Source organism: Nelumbo nucifera, chromosome 3 (assembly GCF_055504915.1).
Source record: "Nelumbo nucifera cultivar China Antique chromosome 3, China Antique-T2T, whole genome shotgun sequence".
In the NCBI taxonomy this organism is placed as follows: Eukaryota; Viridiplantae; Streptophyta; class Magnoliopsida; order Proteales; family Nelumbonaceae; genus Nelumbo; species Nelumbo nucifera.
Window position 1 is genome coordinate 110085460 of NC_142651.1, and position 21912 is coordinate 110107371.

At 45.7% G+C, this 21912-nt stretch overlaps 2 protein-coding genes across 2 annotated transcripts; one reads left to right on the forward strand and one right to left on the reverse strand.

Moving 5' to 3' along the window:
- The first annotated feature begins 1041 nt into the window (after positions 1-1041).
- On the forward strand, positions 1042-3937 carry LOC104607138 (glucan endo-1,3-beta-glucosidase 3-like). The gene is made up of 4 exons (XM_010272674.3): positions 1042-1239; positions 1391-2872; positions 3015-3108; positions 3232-3937. The coding sequence occupies exons 1-4, from the start codon at positions 1164-1166 to the stop codon at positions 3413-3415; spliced, it is 1836 nt and encodes a 611-aa protein (XP_010270976.1). The 5' UTR covers positions 1042-1163; the 3' UTR covers positions 3416-3937.
- LOC104607137 (nuclear envelope-associated protein 2-like) lies at positions 3893-8766 on the reverse strand. The gene is made up of 7 exons (XM_010272671.3): positions 8498-8766; positions 8133-8393; positions 7122-7601; positions 6908-7015; positions 5361-5822; positions 5150-5251; positions 3893-4404 (listed from the first exon to the last, which is right to left on the reverse strand). The coding sequence occupies exons 3-7, from the start codon at positions 7305-7307 to the stop codon at positions 4243-4245; spliced, it is 1020 nt and encodes a 339-aa protein (XP_010270973.1). The 5' UTR covers positions 7308-7601; positions 8133-8393; positions 8498-8766; the 3' UTR covers positions 3893-4242.
- Between the last annotated feature and the right edge of the window lie 13146 nt (positions 8767-21912).

The following is a 21912-nucleotide window of genomic DNA, read 5'->3' on the forward strand; positions in this document are numbered from 1 at the left end:
CTGTATTGATCAGCTGGCCAGACCAGAGTTCTGGTTCTAGGTCCCTTTCTGGTTTGACACACCGTCTTTTGCCAACTGGCCACCCCTCTGGCTGCTTTTACCATTTTCAGCTTTTGTTCTCCTCGAGAAAGAAAGAGAAAGGTATGAAAAAAATAATAATAAAATAAATAAAATGCTAGACCACTCCTCAGGAGGACCATCCTTAGGGGGGATGGTCACTAGCTTTTAGACTGTCCAATCAGGTGCATGAATTGAAGGATTGATATCGGTTAGGACTTGGAACACCTTGGTTGGTTGCCAGTAGGGGTGTCAATTGGACCGAATTTGGTCGAATCTGATCCTGTCCAATATGAATCTATTATAGATGGATCAGGTTCAATCCAATCCAATTATTTTGGACCAGTTCAATTCAATGTCTGAATTGTCCAATCTATTTAAATTGATTTTAATTTTGAGTGAATCCAACTCAAACCTGGTTCATTGACACTTATATTTTTATCTTCGATCCCTCCCAATCTAATATAAATTCATTACAAATAGACCAGGTTCAATCCAATTCAATAAATATTTTAGACCATTAAATCTGAACTGGTACAATTCAATATTTTATTGGTCCATCCAATCCATCCAAATTGATTTTGATTTAGACGAGACTAACCCAAAACCGGTCCAATATATATATATAGAAAGGTCTGCATTCAGTAAGAGGCCCTTTCACATGAGCTTGTGTCTTTTGATGCTGGTTGTTGGCCCAATTCCAATCTGACGTGTTAAAACTTAAAAGTGCACCCTCATGACTCATGTGGGGACCTGGACTCTTCACCAAATTATTAAAAAAAAAATTCAGAACAGAAGCATTATTCATCGTTTGAAATGTTTTACCAGGTACCAGAGCCCTGAACCTCATCTTTTGTGGCAAAGTAATCTCTCCTCTTTTACTATATCAACAATTTCCAGCATTTCACCTTTCTTTTACTTTTCCCTCCTTGACTCCTTTTCTCTCTCCCCAACAGCTTTATCTAACAACACTTTTTCCTTTCTCCTGCCAGTGCTCAGTGCCCACCGATTCCTTGGTGCCATATCCTTTAAACATCATCTTTGCAGAAATCACATAAAAAATCCACTTGGGTCTCCTCCGAAACTTAGAAACGCCTCTCGTATTAATGGCCATGGGAGCTTCTTCTAATACCCTCTTCTTCCTCTTCTTCTCCCTTTCCCTTCTCACATTCTGTTATTCAGGTAATTGCAATTTGCAGCAACTCACTACACTTTGGTCTATTCCTTGTGAAGGAATGAAGTAGGAAAAGAAAGAAAGTTTTCTGATTCTTACTAAGCTGTTGCGCTTTGGTTTTTATAACCCTTCAAATTTGTTTGCATTGCTAATTTTCAGGAACTTTGGTGGGTTTCTCTTATGATGCAAGGAGAAGTGCAACTTCATCACCTAAAGAAACAATGTCCTTCCTCAAGGAAAACAACGTTTCCCCATCTCAGATAAGGGTATTTGCAGCAGATGATAGGGTTTTGCCACAACTGTCCAACGCCGGAATACCTGTTGATCTCTACTTAGATGAAATTCAGGTTGAGCGTCTGAGTAAATCCAAAGCTTCAGTCATTGCATGGCTCAAAACCCACCTCATAGGCTTTCTCCCACATGTAAACATTACCAGCATAATAGTTGGCACCAGCAGTAGTACCTCATCAACTACTCAAAACCAGTTACCTTTACTCCTACACACCATGAATTATATCCATTCAGTGCTAACATGGTTTGCTCTTGAAGGTCAAGTTAAGGTCTCAGTTTCGTTCTCCATGCCATTTTTAGAGAGCCTAAACAAAACTCAGGCAAGAGATCTACACGGGATTCTAGATTTCATTAGGAAATCTAGGTCCTTCGCAGTTATACGAACTGTCATTAATGGAGAGCTGAGTATGGGAGATCACTTTGTCCGCTTGATGATTGGAACGGCTAGAAATGCCTCCATTGCTCTTCGTTACTGTGATGTTCCCTTGGTCGTGACTGTTGGTAGCTCTGCTGTTCCTAGTGCAGTAGAAGTTTCTGAATTTTCTGAGAAGATTCTGCGATCCATAGGAAACAACACCGAGGCCATAGGTAATGTAACTGGGTTATTTGCAGAAATCCCTTCGGTGGAAGAATCCAAGCGGAAAGAGCTCAAGATAGAAGAGGAACAGATATTTCACTCTGCCCACAGGGAACTCCTTGACCATGGCGGCATGGAACAGAGATCCATCTCAAAAAGAACAACTCTCCATGATGTGATAGGCTCTCCAGCATCAACTCTCCCTATAAATCCCACGCCAACGATTATCACGGTGCCCTCTACAACAAATCCTGTGACCGTAATGCCGGCAAATCCTGTAACCTCCCCTGTCACAATCCCCTCCACAACGCCAATCAGTATTCCACCTGCAAATCCTACCAACCCACCCATAATCGGACCAATAACCAATCCAGTCACGACACCAGTAACAACTCCAACAACACCAACAGTAACCAACCCGGTGACTACTTATCCAGTAGCACCGCCCGGCAACGTTCCTATCACAACGCCGACGATACCCATTACAAACCCGGTGACTCCTCCGGCGACGACGGGCTCATCAATTATTCCGGGGCAGACTTGGTGCATAGCAAGGAGTGGGGTATTACAAAATGCACTTCAAATTGCACTGGACTATGCTTGTGGAATTGGAGGTGCAGACTGCTCGACAATCCAACCTACAGGAAGCTGCTACAATCCAAATACCCTCCAAAACCACGCTTCATATGCATTTAACAGCTACTTTCAGAAGAATCCAGTGCCATCCAGTTGCGACTTTGGAGGAACTGCTACGATTGTGAACACCAATCCAAGTAAAAACACTGTTCAACTTGACCTCCGTCTCATGTATTTCATATAAATATAATCTGCCAATCTGGGTAGGTAAATAATTGCTGCCCAGGAAGAATCTTGATCACAGATGTTTTGAAAAGCAGTGTCTCAAATTTTCTACAGGTACTGGTTCCTGTGTTTACCCATCAACATCATCATCACCACCGTCACAATCATTACCGACAACATCATCACCATTACCGCCGGCAACAGCAAGGTAAACTTTTCTGAATTCGTTGCAGTTAAACTTGGTTTCTTGTAAGCTGAGCTGTTACAGCTTACATATGTTTCCTTTACCTAACAATCTTTCTTTTTTTCCTTCTAATTTGCCAATCTCCAGTTCTGGTTCATCAGCACCAGTGATTGGCACGAGCGGCCCTGCTACAGGCACCACAATATTTGGAACCCAACCACCTCCTGGCAGTAACACGACGGTGTCCACATCAACCACTTTGCAGCCACAGTATAGATGCATTCTATTGTTAACGCCTATTACCTTTGTAATGCTAAGGGTGGTGATGTAGGTATCCATTTCCAATGTATGACAGTAGATCAGAGCTCCAGCAAAATTCCAGAACCTGGCAGTATTAGCTTACAGCAAAACAAACGGCCAAGAGTTCGTTCTTCAGAGCTTAGAACCAAGATCCATTCCCTGTGACTAGATCTACTAACCAATGTCCAGTTGTCCACATCGTATGAGATGGTAACCCTTAGTTGTAGTTACAGAGCATTGTACTGGCATACTCCAGCAATTCAATTCTCAAGCAGGTTGCAATGGGTGGCAACAAAGGAACATGTGATCCCTGTTTTCTTTCCAAGTGCAGGTGCTGGTACTGGTGGTGGTGCTATACAGGTATTTTGCCATTTTGATAAATAAAATGAGTTTCAGTTCCACATTACCGATGGACATACAAGCTGCCAGATTAGTAAATGTTGTACAGTTTGTGATATAATAGGCTACGGTGAGGATCAAAGACTGAATGCCTTGTGGAGTGAATTGATTTCTTAGAAATCTAATAGTAATAATATTGCATTTGTTAACAAAAGTTTAGCTTCTACAATGGAATTTGTTCCACTCGATAAATATTCATTTACAGTTGCACATCCATCACGAAAATAATTGGAGCTTTGCGCTGAAACCTGAGGGTATAAAAGAAAAATTCCAGCGCATGACAAGTTACCATGGGTTTTGCAATTAATATTCTTGTAGCCAAAGATACAAGGAATTGAGTGGGGTACGTCCCATGCGCAGGAAGCTCCAAACAGCTCAGTCTGTTTTTCGAAACAGCCAAGGTTTTCTCACCTATAGACTGACTATTCATGCGAAAGTGGGCCTAATGCCTTCTAACTATCATCGTTTTGCAAAAACCACTAGGATCAGCATTGACATTGAAACAACAACCTTGAAGCCAGAGCTCTCCCAGAAGTTCTGTTTGTCAATGCTCACACCTTGTTGCTTTGTAGCCAACTGATCTCTTAGTTCTTTTAGAGCTTTGTCTCTCCTTTCTCCCATCTGCCAAAAAGAACACAACTAAGATAATCATGCAAATAAGGTTAAAAGACATACAACAAGGAAAACCTGAAAACTATCATAACCCATTTCAAAGATAATAATTGATTAGATTAAAAAGTAATTTCTATAAAACAGTTGTAAGGCCAATTATGATGTATGAACAGTGTTTGACAGTCAAGAAACGGCATCTCCAAAAATTGGGTGTCACAAAAATGCATATGCTGAGATAGATGAATAGAAAAACTAGAAAGATGGAATAAGTAATGAAATCATATAAAGGAACATAAAAAGTAACTTCAGTAAGTGATAAAAATGAGATGGATGAATAAATTTTGGCCTCCACTAACATTCAGAAACCAACACAATAAATAACATAAGCATCTAGTTAACCAATTGGATACAAATGGAAGCATCTACGGACCACAGATGGAATATATTACAATGATCCTATCATGCATAGTGTAGATGGTATCAGGTACTAATTCATTTATTCAAAATGCATTTAAGGCAAAATAAGAAGCATATTATTTCCACTGTTCTGAAACATTTCATGAGAGGGTACCATCAGGGGAAATTTTGATATATTCAGGAGCATGGCCGAGAGAGGGATCTCAACAGTAGGGCCATAGCAGCTTGCCAAATTTGCAAACCTCAAAGAACCCTACCTACTTCATAAAAAACATGCTAGAGGCATTTGTTTAAGAAAAAGATATTGCAAGTGTAGGAAGTAAGAACTTAGAATTACCCTTTGGAGCTTCCGTGTCTGGGAACGAGCTTCCTGAAGACAGAACTCTAACTTAAGTACCCTCTTCTTCAATTCTTGATCAACTTTTCGTTGTTTCTCCAACTGCTCCATAATCATGTAGAAGCCAATCACGAGATAGTCCCTTTAGTTACAGAAACAGTGCTTTGGGCATATAAAAGTACCAATACCACCCAATTACATCAGGACATACCTGTGACTCAAGTTCCTTGGTTTTCAGTTTCCAATGTGCAGACATAATCCTGATTTCATCTCTGAGTCTTGATATCTCTTGATCCTTTGCATCCAAGAGCTTATTAATCTTCTCAAAGTTCTTTGGAGAAACCTCATCTAATATTTTTCTCAGTTCACAGTTCTTGTTTGCTCCAGCCTTGGAGATTGCTTGCATGATTTCTTCCTCAATTCTCAAAATTTCATCTTTCAGCTGCATTTGAGAAGCCTCCCGTGCTTGAAGGTCCTTCTGCAGATTATCTAATTGTTGTCCTAGCCTATTGACACGCTCTTCATGCTCTTTTAATGAACTATTTTTGACATCTAATTCTTTTAACAGGGCTAAACACTGCAGTTGGGCTGATTGGGCGGATGCAGCACTTGCATCTGCAGTCTCTTGAGTGATTGATATCTGCAACCTTAGTTCATCCAACTCCTTGAGATACTGTATTGCATAAGAATAACATCATCAGGATGTTGAAATTTTAAAAGTGCAATAAAAAAGGGGCAGGCTAATGCTTGCAATTTCATTCGGTCATTCCTAATACAAAGTGACCCAAGTTATAATCCAAAATGGAAGAATCTTAGTAGTTTGGGCTGGATTATTGAAGAGTTCACTGTGAACTGTTATCTAACTTCGATCTTCAATAATTCAACCCATTTGACACAATGTTCATTGACTTCAATCAGTGGTCCAAGTCTCCATGTATAGGATAGGCCACAATATTTTCAAATACTTGTTTTTAGAAACCTTTATTGAGGGAACACCTAATACGAAATTTCCCAGAAAGTATACTTTGTCCTCAATATTGGACAGAGAAGTGTCAAGCTACACAAACCACTGTTTAACATAGTCTATTCAGGTCAGAAGGTAACTGCAAAATCCTGTAAATTATTGATGTGAAAGCATGATAAATTTGGGTTCTAGTACACTACCATCACCGTCATTTAGTTTTGTTCAGTGCCATATACATTCCCATGGTAACGAGAAATAAAAGATAATAGCTTAAACCTCATCATTCTTACTTTACTTCTCTATCATTGTATGCCCAAACGTATTACCATTAGTTTCATCCTTTTCTTATGTATCTTAAATGCTGCAGTTAAATAAAAAGGAAAAATATTACGATGTGTTTAAACGCTAGAAAAATGTTTGATTTGTAAAATTCTAAAATGCCTTGATATTTTATATTTTTTATTGGTTGACATTTGAAGAAGCTTTGACTCAGCTTTAATGTTGCCAAGGAAAAACCATGCAGAATCAACAATAATTTGACACTTTCCCTATAGGGAACAGACGAAAACAAACCAAATCCAAAAGGCTCAAAACCAAAGGAAACGAAGATGAGGAAGAAGCTTTGTAGTTTCAGCAACCAGGAGTCATCAGAAACGCTCACCATTGGATCATAGTTGGAATAACAATCCAATTTCAATAAATATAGCATTTTACATGCAAAAAAATAAAAAACAAAGAAAAAAACGAAATTCCCAAAAACAAAAATAAGTAAATAAAACTTCCGTCTGCCGCACCTGCTGTTCAGTGGACGCCGATGCCAGCAGCTGCACGTCCCTCTCTTCCAAGCTTTTCTGCAACTGAAGTACCTCCTCTTCCATACTCTTTGCCCTCGTCTCTGCTACCTACATATCCACTCACTAAATACGAGTCTAGAAAAGCCAAACGAAGTCCTAAACATCTGAAAAAAAGGAACTGAATTTAGCGCTATGAAACCACCAAATCAGGTACCCGTCTCGATAGGATTTCTTGTGCGAATGATTCTTCCTGCAAAGCAAGCTGACTGCGTGCATCCTTCAACTCGGTAGCCAATGAAACAACGTTCCTTCTGAAACTCTGTCTCTTCTCGTCGAGATCCTTCAACAAAGGATCCAAGTCTCGGGCAGACGCCGAGGGCTTCTCCGAAACCTCCATCATCACGTCAATAACTCAAATAAGATGCTCCGGATCAACTAGTTCAGAGTTTCATCCACTGCAGCTATATTATCAACTTCTGGGACCCTCCTAACATACACGGGGTAGGTTAATGCTCCAAACGTAAGCCCACTCTCACACTCTGTTTCACACTAAATAACCAGTCGTCTCTGGTGCATTGAAGGCTTTCCTTATCTGCACGTCCAAACGGTCCGCTGCATTAATTTCGAACCATGCCTAACAGACGTTAAGTTTTCGGTGTCACGGTAAGTTCCTTTCCTAACTCTTTCTCCTTTTCTGAACAAGAACCAAAAACGCCTCTAAGCAATTAGTTAACAGATTACAAGCATCAAAGTAAAATTAAAAAGAGAAAATCGTTTTTTTCTCGTTTCTTCGACACATGAATGGAATTTCGCCATAGGGTATTTCAGACTTGGCATACAAGAGCCATGTGTTTGCTGTTGTTTCTTGTACGAAAAAGACGGAAGGAGACCAGGAAACAGTAAATGTGAACATTTCTCCAGAAAATAAAAAATTCCGATGAAGGAATAATTCCTAGAGAAAATTTAAGAAAGTCTGATTTGCAATTACATACAGCAATGCCGAAGGTTATGAATTATGATACATGCTTTTTTGCTTACAAAATGCATATTGAGGGACGTGTGATTACAAAGAACATGGATTTCGGCGGTAAAATAAGAACTTTGCAATATCAAGAAAAACTGATTTGTACATAAGATTGTTACTGGTTAACTGAAGCATCTGCTAAAGTTATGGAGTACCGAAAGACAGAAGACTCAAACCAAATTGTACTCTAAACGAGCGTACCTTTTATGAAACATTACAAACAGTCAAATACTTGTATCTTTCCAATTTCCAGGGTCTGAACGCTCACGAGACCAGAAGAAGCTTCAAACGCCTCCGGATCGAACTCAACACGAGATAGAAAGAGAGAGGAAATATATGAAGAAATCATTTCGATAAATTAATCTTGAATACCTTCTCTCCGTTCTTTCGACTGTCCTGAATGCATCGCGTGACAAGGTCTAAACCCCTTTAAAACCGCTGACAAATGGCATCAGAAAGCTCCTGGAATAAGATCCAAACACCAAACCTCAGCTTCTTGAACAAACCGGAATGGAGAAAAACCGCTTCGTGGATAAAGAGAAACGAACAAATCTTAATCCGCTTACAGGAGATCAACTTTAGAGCCTCGTCTGCTATTTACGGTGAACGAAAGCTCAAGTTGGGCAGAAGAAAAAACTCTCTAATAAAACATTAATTCATTCAAGCAGCTGGAGCATTTAGGTTGTGCGAAGCGGGCCGGGAAGACAGAGATTTGTACGTCAATCTATATTGCTTATGGATCGGAAAACCTTAGATAGAAGCTAGAATTTCATTGTTCCTTGGATCTTGTTAGTGTAGTGAGAAGCAAACAGAGCAGATTTCGTTTATGTTAGGCAAATAGAAAACAGGTTTGGAATTTGGAAGTTTGTATGCACGGAGAAGTGGCTCGGATTTGACGAGGCTGAGGTTCGGAATTATGGCGGAAGGAAGAAAGAATCTATTTTCTTGCTGGGTTTGACCTCTGAGCGCGGCAAATTGAAATTTGGACTCGAACTATGTCATCCGTTAACGTGGCTAATTATTGGCCGCTGATAGGACACCCTATGATCTCTACGTCGTGGGGGAACCAAAGAGAGGAGGGAATCCGTGTAATATTTTTTTGGGGTTTTTTTTATGGAATTCAAAATTTAAAAGCGAGAAAGGACAAATGATGAAAACAGGTCGCAACCAGCTAAATAGTTGGAAGTGATATACGGGCTTCAGTTGAGACAAAATAAAAAAAACCGCCGATAACGAAAGGATGCCGGATGCAGAAATCTCGGATCGTTTCGGATCAGGTAGGTAGGTAAACACAGTGTAGATTTTAAAAGGATAAATGCTTGGTTGAGGCAATAAGGCATAAGACTTAAAATTAAAAAAAAAAAAATTTTACGCCAATTAAAAAAGAAGTTGATGGTGCGCAATCCGGCTGGTCATAGTTGTCAACGACTTTGCCTTTGAACGGAATTGCGGGGAACCTGAAACGGAGAAGATGAGGAAGCTCCGGGTGGAACCCAATGTGGAAGCTCCGAAGCTCAAGTTAGAATCCTTCTACGGCAAGATAAAACCAGATAGCGCAAACTTTGCATACCTTGTTCTTAAGGGTAGGGAGCCTTTTATAACCACCTCGTGCACTCACCCCTAAGCATCTGTCAGGTCGGGTACGATCACCTCTGGTCTCCTGCCAGTTCGGGTGTCATCCCCTCTGCTGGTCAGAACCGCCACTGCTCCCTTTTGTTGGAGCCGTCTCTGCGACTGGTGATGACGGTGGCAGGTGGCGGTGGTAGGTGACCGTTGAAGTGCGGCTGTCAAGCGTCAGATCCCAAGTCAGTCAGATGCGCCGCCCTTGTGTACAGACCTCCTTGGTGTCGGGTATGGTACGTTTGTTCAGTTCGGCGTCTCGGAGGCGAAGTGCTGGAGTGGCGAACGAGGTGAAGTATTGAGTTCGGATAGGGGAGTGTCCCGAACTGCCAGGAGGCGGGCCAGTTCGGGTTACGGCCTTGTGTGGCTTGGGGCCTAAGGGAGAGTTCGGGCTCCTCATAGGGAGGTCGGTCTCCTCGTAGGGAATTCGAGCTCTTAGTAGGGAAGTCGGGCTCCTCGTAGGGAGGTCGGGCTCCTCGTAGGGAGTTCAGGCTCCTCGAAGAGAGTTCAGGCTCCTCGAAGTGAGTTCGGACTGCTGGTTTCTTCCCGTTGGTGCTTGCGCCCTGGGTGCGCTGTTTTAAGTGCTGAGCTATTTGCTTTTGCCACGTGGAGTGATTGCGAGGTTGGGCCAAATCTTCCTTCATCAATTGCCCCCCACTCCTCGCGCTAAGGGTCTTGCCCTGGCGCGGGGAGTTCGCAAGGTGTCAGGTGGATTTGCCCTGTACTTTGAATCTTGGTTCTAATGGCGCGAGGTGCGTTGTCAGGGTTCCTTGGGTTTCTTCGAGCACACAACAGGCGGGAAACGTGCCGACCTACCTGAACGTTGATAGATGCGACGGCGTGCGCTTTATTCGAAATTTCAAAAAAGAGCGCCACTTGGGAGACGCGACAGCAGGCGTCTTTTCAAATTTGAAAACGTGTCGCTGCCGCTTTTATTGTGAGGAGACGTGTGCTGGTGTTTCGTTAATTACGAAAAGACGTGTGCCGACACTCTGTCAGTTTCAGGAAGACGTGCGCCGGCACTCTGTCAATTTCAGAAAGACGTGCGCCAATCACGTCTCGGTCTCAGGGGACGTGCGGTCAGTGCGATTGTGGGTCGTCGGATTGGCTTTGATCTAAGTCGTCGCTTTTCGATCACAGTGAGTATAAATAGCGGGGGGGGGACCCCAGTCGCTGTCACTTCTGTATTTCTCTCGAGCTCGCGTCCGAGTTTCAGCTCGCATCCAGGCTTTTTTCAGTTCACGTCCAGGTTTTTTCAGTTCACGTTCAAGGTTTTTTGCTCGTCCGAGCTCCCGTGGTCTACAGCCTTTTTCCAGGTGAGTACTTTCCTGGAATCCATCTCACTCCCCGATGTCTAGCTTGGATAGCTCAGATAGTCCTTCCAGTAGGTTTGATGCAGGTTCTACGAATCGAGTTGCATCCCCTGATAGCTCTAGCGAGCCGGAGGTAGAGCTCGAGGAAGAGTTCAAACTCGTAGGCCGAGGCACTTCGGGTAGTTTGGCGTCCACCTCTCATCGGGGTCGGATGTTAGACAAGTTTGGCCCTTCGACCATGACGCCTGAGGGGCTCCAATCCCTTATTACCTACTATAACTTGCCCGGGGAGTACGCTTATTTCATTCCTTCGGGTAGCTTTCCTTGGGAACACGGTCCTGGCGAGATCGTGATATTCCGGGAGCAGCTCGCCGCGGGGCTGCGATTGCCTTTCCATCCCCTCCTTATCGAAGTCTTGAACCACTTCGGCGTGACGGTCGGCCAGCTTCACCTGAACTCCATTCGAAATTTGGTGGGGACAATCTCCTTATTTTGCGAAGAGAGATTTCCTTTAGACTTGGAGATATTTTCTTCAATCTTGATGCTTAAGAAGCAAGCGGGTCCCCTCCCCGGGCGTAGGCGGGCATAATACCTGTCTCCTCGCCCGGGCTTTAAGCTTTTACATGAACTCCCCAACAAGGTCCCAGCGTGGAAGCGGGACTATTTCACGGTGCGAAGTGTGCTGGGGTGGCCGTTTCAGACCGGGTGGGGGATGTCCGTTCCTGACTCCGGGGTCACGCTTGACAAAGAGACGGCGAAGGGCCTCCGGCAATGGGCGCGGCTTGGGTTGAAGTGTCAACAGTATTTGACGGAGGCCAAGCTCATTGCGGCCGGCCTGAGCTCGGGTAGGTTCTTCACTTAGAGATTCTGTCTTGTTGTCTTTCTTGCTTTTTACTGATGGCGAACTTCTTTTCGCAGCTGTTATGGACTCTCGAGGGACTCGTGGTGGGAACTTGTTCCAAGGCATGAAGAGGAGGAAGCGGGTTGCCAAGCGAACTCGCGCCGAGCTGCCCCGGGATGCGGAGCTTGAGGTGTCGGACTATCTGTTGGAAGATCTGCCCAGGGAGCCCGAGATGGTTCCTCCAATGCAGGAGCCGGCAGGGGTCCCTTATGCTGAGACTACTTACACAGGGGCTCCTACATACTCTGGTGCTCCTGCTAACTCTGGGTCTGCTCATACGCGAGCTGGGCCCTCAGGCTCGGGGGCCCCGGGGGATTTCAGGAGTGTGCTGTCGCCGACCCATGCTCTTCAAAAGAGTAAGGAGGCCATTTTCCCCGAGGAGGTCGCGGCGTGGACTAATCTCCCTCTGCATCATGTGGCCTGTCATGGCGTTACCCTTGCCATGGTGGTAAGTGACCTCCCTTTTTTAGAGCTCTTTGGCTTTCGTTTTGTTGGTTCTTTTGATCACTCGGTTCTTTTTGGTAGGTGAACTCTTCTATTCACGCCTTGGCGGCCCAGGTGGAGAGGAGCTCGAGGCAGGCGCGAGCTGCCGAAGAGGCTCTTCGCGCAGCTGAGATGACTTCGCGAGCTACTGAAGGGGCTACTCGTGCTGCCGAGGCTGCTGCTCGTGCTGTCGAGGAGGCTGCTCGTTTTGCACGGATCAGGCAAGCGAGGTCTCAGAGAGATGTCGAGGCTATGGGAGTGGTGGTGAAGCACATGGCAGACTTGAGGCTGGATCTGCAGCATCAGGTTGAGTACCTTCAGGAGGACATCAGGGAGAGGACGCAGATCTTTTCTCAAGGTTTTGAAGATGCCAAGAAAAAGGCTATCGATGAGTACATTGCTTCGTTGGGCTTTGATGATCTGATGGTGGATTCAAACAGGAGGGATTTTAAACTAAGCCGGTGGATGATCCGGAATACGTACCCCGAGCTCGATATTAACACCATATCCACTTCGCGTATAACTCAGGAGATGGCCAATGCTACTGATGGTGAGCCAAACTCCAAGGGCGAGGTGGGGCCTTCGGGTATTGTTGAAGTGCCTTCTAATAATGAAGAAGTAGCTCCGGGCTTGTAAATTTTTTTTTTGAAATGTACTACCTTACTTTGAAATGGAATGACTTTCTTTTGGTTAAGTGTTGGTTGTTCTTTCTCCCGAATTGAGCGTATTTTCCAAACTGACCATATGTCCGATCTGTTTCCTGCCCGGGTTACCGCACTCGCACGGCCTATTTTGGTGGTGATTTTATCCACTTTGCTTGGTGGTCTATAGGTAGTATCGCCTTAGGTTGACGATGTTCCATGCTCGGGGTACTTGCTTACCCTCTAAGGTTTCGAGCTCGTATGCCCCCCCGAGTGCTTTCTTTACTCTGTAGGGTCCTTCCCAATTTGGTCCAAGTTTGCCCACGTCAGGTTCGGGTACCATGATCTTACGGAGAACTAGGTCGCCGACACGGAAGCTCCTCTTCTTTACTCTGGCGTTATAGTACCGAGCTAATTTTTGCTGGTAGGCCATTGTTCGAATGTGCGCAAGGTCTCTTACCTTATCCAGTAGGTCGAGGTTGGTGCGTAACTCATCTCCGTTTGTCTGGTCGTCATATGGTTCTAGTCGCAGTGTAGGTATTTCGATTTCCGCTGGGATTACCGCTTCGGTGCCGTAGGTGAGGTTAAAGGGGGTCTCTCTCGTAGCGGTTTTTTCCGTGGTTCGGTGAGCCCACAGGACACTTGGTAGCTTGTCCGCCCACAACCCTTTAGCTCGGTCTAGTCATGCTTTCAGTCCGCGGAGGATGGCTTTGTTCATTACTTCTGTTTGACTGTTTGCCTGCGGGTGTGCGACCGACGTGAAGTTCTGACGAATTCCCATATTTTGGCACCATTCTTGGAACTTGATATCCTCGAACTGTTTGCCGTTGTCGGAGATCAGTACCCGAGGTAGCCCGGAGCGACATACTATGTTTTTCCAGAAGAAGTTCTGTATGTTTCGGGCTGTAACTATTGCCAGAGGTTCAGCTTCTATCCACTTTGTGAAATAATCTACTCCCACCACTAGGAACTTTCTCCCACCTGTTGCTAGCGGGAATGGCCCCAGAAGATCGATGCCCCATTGTGCAAAGGGCCATGGACTAGTGAGGTACTTGAGGTCGGCAGCAGGCTGATGGTGGATATTGGCATGCTTCTGACACTTGTCACATTTTCTAACGAGCTCGACGGCTTTTGCCTTCATTGTTGGCCAATAGTATCCTTGCCGAAGTGCCTTTTGAGCGAGGGCTCTGCCCCCTAGGTGTCCACCGCACAGACCTTCATGAGTGTCGCGGAGTACAAGCTCGGCTTCGACAGGTCGCAAACAACGTAGGTAGGGGAGCGTGTAGGATCGTCGGTACAACTGTTCGTCTATTATGATGTATTTGGTTGCCTGGCGCTGCACCCTCTTGGATGCATTGCGGTCCGCAGGGAGGGTTCCATCTAGCAGGAAGCTCGCGAGTGGGTCGATCCAGCTCGGCTCTGCTTCAAGAATGGGAGCGACTTCTTCTGCCCCATCGAGAATGCTGGGTTGAGGTAAGCCCTCTATGTACACGGTTCTCATGGCGTTGTGACTCGTGCTAGCTAACCGGGACAGGGCGTCGGCCTCAGTGTTCTCTGATCTCGGGATTTGCCTGATGAAGTGTGACTGGAAGTTGAGCAGAGCTTCCTTTACTTTTGCCAAGTATGCAATCATAGTGAGCTCGTGTGCTTCGTACTCGCTTGTAACTTGGTTGACCACGAGCTGGGAATCACTACAGATAACTACGTGCTTTGCTCCGACCTTGTGCGCTAGGTTCATCCCGGTTATCAGTGCCTCGTACTCCGCCTCGTTATTGGATGCCGCAAACTCAAAGCGTAGTGTGTATTCCAATTTCGTTCCGCTCAGGCCGCGTAGCACTATTCCAGCCCTGCTACCCTGCTGGTTCGAGGAGCCATCTACGTGAAGGATCCAGGGCTCCTCATCCCAGTTCGCGTTTGGCCTAACCAGGAGAGATGCTACACTGGCTGCTACTTCACGGGGTTCGGACTCTATTGGCTTGGGAGCTCCGAGCTCGCCCAAACTAGGGATCTCAAGCTCGACTGGCTCAAGGGCTTCAAGGCTAAACGTGCACTCGGCGATAAAATCTGCCAGGGCTTGGGCCTTAATAGCAGTTCTTGGCTTGTACTGGAGGTCATACTCGCTGAGTTCGATGGCCCATTTCGTCAGTCGACCGGAAACCTTGGGCTTGAATAAAACTTGCCTCAGAGGTTTGTCAGTCAGGACGATGACGGTGTGAGCCTGGAGGTACGGGCGGAGTTTCCGAGTTTCTATCACCAGTGCGTATGCTAGCTTTTCTATCTGCGGGTACCTTGTCTCTGCTCCCTGCAAAATTTTACTAACATAATAGATGGGTCGTTGGACCCGGTCTTCTTCTTTTATTAGTACCGAACTGACCACCTCGTCGCTTGCCGAGAGGTACAGTTCTAAGAGCTCGCCCTCCTCGGGCCGGGCTAAGGTTGGCACACTAGTGAGGTAGCTTTTTAGCTCGTCAAACGCGAGCTGGCAGCCTCGGGTCCATTCGAACCCTTTGCCTTTGACTGCTTTGAAGAAGGGCAGGCAGCGGTCTACTGATTTGGACATGAAGCGGCTTAAAGCGGCTATTCGGTCATTTAGCCTTTGAACTTCTTTTACTTTTCGGGGTGGTCTCATATCTAGGATAGCTTTTATCTTGTCCGGGTTGGCCTCAATACCGCGCCGGTTGACAATGTACCCTAGGAACTTGCCCGAGGTGACACTGAAGACACATTTGTTAGGGTTCAGCTTCATGCTAAATTGACGCAGGATTTGGAAGACAGAGTCTAAGTCTTGTATTAATTCTTGTGAAAACTGTGTCTTGACGACCATGTCGTCTACATAACATTCTATCTTCGTGCCAATCAAGGGCCGAAACAGCCTATTTACAAGTCTTTGGAAGGATGCCTCGGCATTTTTTAATCCGAAGGGCATGACCTTGTAGCAGTACAGGCCGAACTCGATTATGAAGCTGGTTTTTTTCTCATCGGACTAGTCCATCCTGATTTGGTTGTAGCCTGAGTAGGCGTCCAGGAAGCTTAGCAACTCATGTCCCGAGGTCGCGTCCACTAGGCGGTCAATTCTGGGGAGGGGGAAGCAATCTTTTGGGCAAGCTCGGTTCAGGTGCGCCACTTGCCGTTTGCCTTTTTCTCCAGCACTGGGTTGGCTACCCAGCTCGAGTAATGGACTTCCCTTATGAAATCTGCTGCGATGAGCTTTTCGACCTCCTCGTCGACCGCCCTCCAGCGCTCTGGGGCTAAGTTGCATTTCTTCTGTCTAACGGGTCTGACTACAGGGTCAATATTAAGTTTGTGAGTTATCAGGCTGGGGCTAATACCGGGCATGTCGGCCGCAGACCAGGCAAAAATATCTAAATTTTGAAGTAAAAAACTCACAAGTTCGGTTCGTAGTGGTTCCTCGACGGAAGCACCGATCTGTAGTGTGCGAGTTGGGTCTGTAGCCGGAGTCGGGACTGCGACCGTTTCCTCTGTGGGCGAAGCTCGTTCCTCGCCTTGCTCCGTAGGACGCTCCAGTTCAAGGTCGTCGGCCACCTTGGTTTTTCCCTTCAGGGCGGCAACATAACACTTGCGGGACTCGAGCTGGTCGCTCTGCGCTACCCCCACACCGAAGACTGTAGGGAACTTCATTGCCAAATAGTATGTGGAGACCACTGCCCGCAGGATATGCGTTATTGGCCACCCTATTATGGCATTGTATGGGGAAGGGGTCGCGACCACCAGGAAATCATGGTTGACTCCGACCGCACAAGGCCATGTGTCGACTTCCACAGGTACTGTTATTTTTTCGAGGGGCCTGACTTCCTCTCCGCTAAAACCCACTAGAGGAGTGTTCGCGGGCTTCAGCTCGCTCCTCTGTAACTGTAGCTGGTCAAATGCTGACTTGAAGAGGATGTCCGCTGAGCTGCCCGAATCTATGAGTACGCGCCTGACCTCGAAGTCGCGGATCCTTAGTTTAATGACAAGCGCGTCATCGTGCGGGTAGTGGACCCCTCCCGCATCGTCTTCCGTGAAGAAGATCGGTTCTTCAGTCTTTGGTCTTTTTGGGGGGTTCTGTTCCTCGAGGGTCGCTTCGCGAACTGACGTCCGGGCCGCTGCCGAGGTACACCCTGCTACCACCGAACCTCCCACAATTACATGGATGGTTCCCCGAACTTGCCTCTCTTCCGGAGGCTGTCGCTGCAACGGTTCGGCTGGTTTGCTGCTAGATTCGGGGGCATCCTTTCCGTGCTCCCCTTGCCGACCTGCCTTATTGTTATTATTGTCTTGCTGTACAAAATTCCTTAAGTATCCGCGACGGATGAGTCCCTCTATCTCGTCCCAGAGATTATTACACTGTTTGGTACTATGACCGTGGTCTCTATGGAAACTACTGTACAAATTCTTATTTCTCTCGTTCGGATTTCCCTTTAGGCGAGGTGGCCACTTTACGTATGGGGCATCCTTGATTGTCATTAAGATTTCGGTCCGCCTCGTGTTTAACGGCGTGTAATCCGTCCGAACTGCTAGGGGAGCTCGGAACGACTGGTTCGCCTTCGGCTCCCAGGCCGGGTTTTTTCTGTCGACTGGGTTGGAGGGCTCGCCTTCCCTCTTTCTTTTCTCGTTCCCGCTTTCGGTCCGTTGGTTGATTTCTTCCTCTGTTCTCATGAACTTATCCACGAGCTTGAAGAATTCGGCTACGGTTGCGGGCTGGTTAGCTACCATGTGCCATTTGAACTCTTTGTGCGTTACTCCTCTCTTGGCTGCCGTGAGCTGCATTGTGGGGTCTAACCGCGGTATCTGTAAGCATGCTTCATTGAATCGCTTGATGTAGCCCCGGATGGATTCTCCTTCCCTCTGGACTACTCCGAAGATGCTTTCCTCTGTTATGGGGCACCGCTTGCTGGTGACAATGTGTGCGGTGAAGACCTGCACGAACTAGGCCCAGCATCTTATCGACCCAGGGGCCAGGTTCCTGTACCAAGTGCGGGCTACCCCTTGAAGGTGGTGGTGAAGGCCACGCACATGCACGATTCACTGGCCCTGGCGAGGTGCATTTAGGACTGAAAAGCGTCAACGTGGTCGTTGGGGTCGAAGGACCCATCATACTTGTCCAAAGGTGGGAGCTTGAAATCTCTGGGCAAGGAAACCGCCAGGAGTTCTGATGCGAGGGGGGAAGGAACTGAGAGAATCGGGGCAGCTCCTACCTCGTCCGAGCTCGTCTCTTCCTTGCCTCTGAGCTCTGGCAGGACACGGGTGGCAGTTCGGCGACTTCGCCGGTGCCTTCGCTGTTGAGTGGGCCTGGTACTGGCGCTGCTGGCCTCTGTGTTGCCGAGCTCGATGAGCCCGGAATGCTCGTAGTCTGCTGCCAGGGTGCCGAATCGGTTTTCCGTGAGCGGGAACTCGGGCCTGGAGCGCTGAGGTGTCGACCTTGCGGGCGAGGTTCCTGACCTGTCTGTGAGCTGCGAGGCGGGGGTGATTTTTCTCTCTCTTCGGCCTAGGGACGAGGCCTGGCTGTTAGGGGGGTTTTGGGGCCGGGAGGTTTTTCCCTGGTGGGGGCGTCCATCCTGTGGGGAGGCCTTAACCGGCCTCGGAGCAGGGTGCCGAGGTGGAAGTAGTGGTTGGTTCAGCGGCAGTTGGGGGAACTGTTGTTGATTGTGATACTGGGAGATGTTGTGCAGTACTTGGTGCTGATGGAGCTGGTGTTGCTGGAACTGTTGCATTTGGGCTTGCATTGCCTGCATGCACTGCATTAGGTCGTCCAATCGGTTTTGGCTGGTTGCCAGGGGGACGACAGTTGGTTCAGTAAAGGTTGTCTCGATAGGGGGAGGAAAGGGAATGCTCATGGCAGGAAGGTTTACGAGCGCCACTGCTTGTGGCACATTCAAGCTGGGGATCCCATCCACCGAAAGGGGGATGGTGAACTGTCCGACGCACACCACGGGGACTTGAAGTTGTTCCCTGGTGGTGTTTGTCTCCGTGCCACGTCCGGCGTTGCTGGAAGAAGCCATGAGTGTTGGGTTTTTTGAAGAAAAGAGGTTATGAGAGTTTGGAGGGAGGCTTTTTGAAGCGTTAATCCCACAGACGGCGCCAATTGATGGTGCGCAATTCGGCTGGTCTTAGCTGTCAACGACCTTGCCTCTGAACGGAATTGTTGGGAGCCTGAAATGGAGAAGATGAGGAAGCTTCGGGGGGAACCCGGTGTGGAGGCTCCGAAGCTCAAGTTAGAATCCTTCAAAGGCAAGATAAAACCAGATAGCGCAAAGTTTGCATACCTTGTTCTTAGGGGTAGGGAGCCTTTTATAGCCACCTCGTGCACTCACTCCTAAGCATCTGTCAGGTCGGGTACGATCACCTCTGGTCTCCTGCCAGTTCGGGTGTCATCCCCTCTGCTGATCAGAACCGCCACTGCTCCCTTTTGTCGGAGCCTTTTATGCGACTGGTGATGATGGTGGCAGGTGGCGGTGGTAGGTGACCGTTGAAGTGCGGTTGTCAAGCGTCAAATCCCAAGTCAGTCAAATGCACTGCCCTTGTGTACGGACCTCCTTGGTGTCAGGTATGGTACGTTTGTTCAATTTGGCGTCTCGGAGGCGAAGTGCTGGAGTGGCGAACGAGGTGAAGTATTGAGTTCGGATAGGGGAGTGTCCCGAACTGCCATGAGGCGGGCCACTTCGGGTCACTGCCTTGTGTGGCTCGGGGCCTAAGGGAGAGTTCAGGCTCCTCCTAGGGAGGTTGGTCTCCTTGTAGGGAATTCGAGCTCTTAGTAGGGAGGTCGGGCTCCTCGTAGGGAGTTTAGGCTCCTCGAAGGGAGTTCGGACTACTGGTTTCTTCCCTTTGGTGCTTGCACCCTGGGTGCGCTGTTTTAAATGCCGAACTATTTGCTTTTGCCACGTGGAGTGATTGCGAGGTTGGGCCAAATCTTTCTTCCTTAGAAGTTAAAGCTTATAAATGATAAAATAATATATAATATCTGATAGAATGTGTAAATATCTATAAAATTGAAATTTATAATCAATAAATTTTGAATTTTAAATATTAAACAAATAGTAATCAAAATGCAAAGTTCTCAAGTTATTTAAAGGGCCAATTTACAAATGGTGAAGATCAAAATCTCGACTGTTTTGGTAATGACGACCTAAAACTTGGGTGCGGACTCTAGTACCAAAAACTGCAAATAAAGCAAGTTAGAAGGCCTAGGTGGATGTATAGGGCTATAGACTCCGATAGTTAAGTCAGTAGATATTTTAGCATTGCCAGGTGGCTCCACGTTTACATAAGTATACGGGTTGACCCTTTCATATTGACGGAAACAAGGGGGAGATCGCCCCTATAGGTCAAAGGTCCATTGAGGTCGGAAAACATCTCTCAAGTTGGAGTTAGCTCGGGTCAGAATTACATTCCTCGATCAGTTATAGTTTGGAGGTTGGGCGTTACGGGTCGAACTGCTGTTTAAGCACAGTCCCACCATGTGTGATGATAAGGTGGTACAAAGTGTTCACATCACCACGTGTCGAAATGTAATTAGAGGGGGGGATTGTCCCTCATATCAATAATAAAGGAAACAACTTTATTGATTTGATATATAACAAAAATCAATAAAAATAAAATAAATTAATTAGAAAAATAACAAACTTAGAATGTTAAGTTTAGAATAATAAGATAACCTAATTAGCTCTTTTTTGTATTCAACCATCCTACAACACTAAGACTTAATTTTGAAGGAGTATAAATACAAATACTTAGAGTGCAAAATCTTATATTTTGTATTTGTACTCTGCACATTTGATTTGTCCCTACATATTTGTATTTGTATGTATTTGCACCCTATATATTTGTATCTGTACTCTTTCAAAAATGAGCCTACGAAAAATAATTTGATTTGTCCTTTTGATTTTTATTCTTCTCTCTTTTATGTGGCCAATAATTATTGGAATGATTCTTCCATATGTTTTGAATTATAAAAATGTATATTTTTATATTAAATCATTAGATAACCATTCATATTTAAGTCTTACATCAAAGTTCAAGGCTTAAACCTTGAGGCAAAATCTTTGCACATTGCTTCAAGGTGTACATCTCAGGTTTAAGCCTTACAAAACAATTAATGATGGCAAACACATTGAGTAAGCACTTGGAAACTCTTTTTTTTGTTCACACGGTTACACCTATACCCTCCCCCCAACCCAACCTACCTTGATGCAATTGTGGGAATATTTATTGAGTTCTCATTCATTGTGCTTTGAATGATGTGCCTATGTGATCTGGAAGTAGGTGGGTTCATATCTACTAATATAGTGTTTTTCCCTCCAATGTTTTTTAATTCGAGCTATTGATAAAGGTATTTTTTTAAATGATTTATCACCCTTGTTCACAGAATCCCACTCATCAAGTGATTTATGTTGTTTAGGGTTTACAATGAAGAATAATATGATGCATTAAGAAAAGTCTAAACACAAAATGAAAGCATGGAATCCAGCCGCATGTTAGGATTTGGGAACAGCTCCCCATGAATGAATTTGGAAACATTATGATTTTCTCCTAAACCCTAATAAATACAAACATACCATTAGAATCACTTAACAAGAACCTTGCATTGTTCTTCGTCAGAATTTGTTGCCATTATCTCACTGACAAAAACTGTTCGTATGTCGTGATTGGATGCAAAAGAATCTTTGTCAATACCAAAAAGTCATTCACATCACTAGTGAAGAACCCATGTACACATGTTCCGCTTCCGCACTAACTACTTTAATCAGACGAGAACCAACAATTTTAGGAATTGTTGGGTTTTTAAAGTGTAAGTGAAAGGGTATTTTAATCATACGAAAACCAATATTTTTAAGAATTGTTGTGTTTTCAAAGTGTAAGTGAAAGGGTATTTTAATCATACGATAACCAATATTTTTAGGAATTGTTGGGTTTTTAAAGTGTAAGTGAAAGGGTATGATTGTCCGAACAAATAAAAAAAGTGCAATTTTGATATTTAATCAGGTCAGCGACTGGTTCAAAGGGTAATTCGGCCTTAAACCGACTCC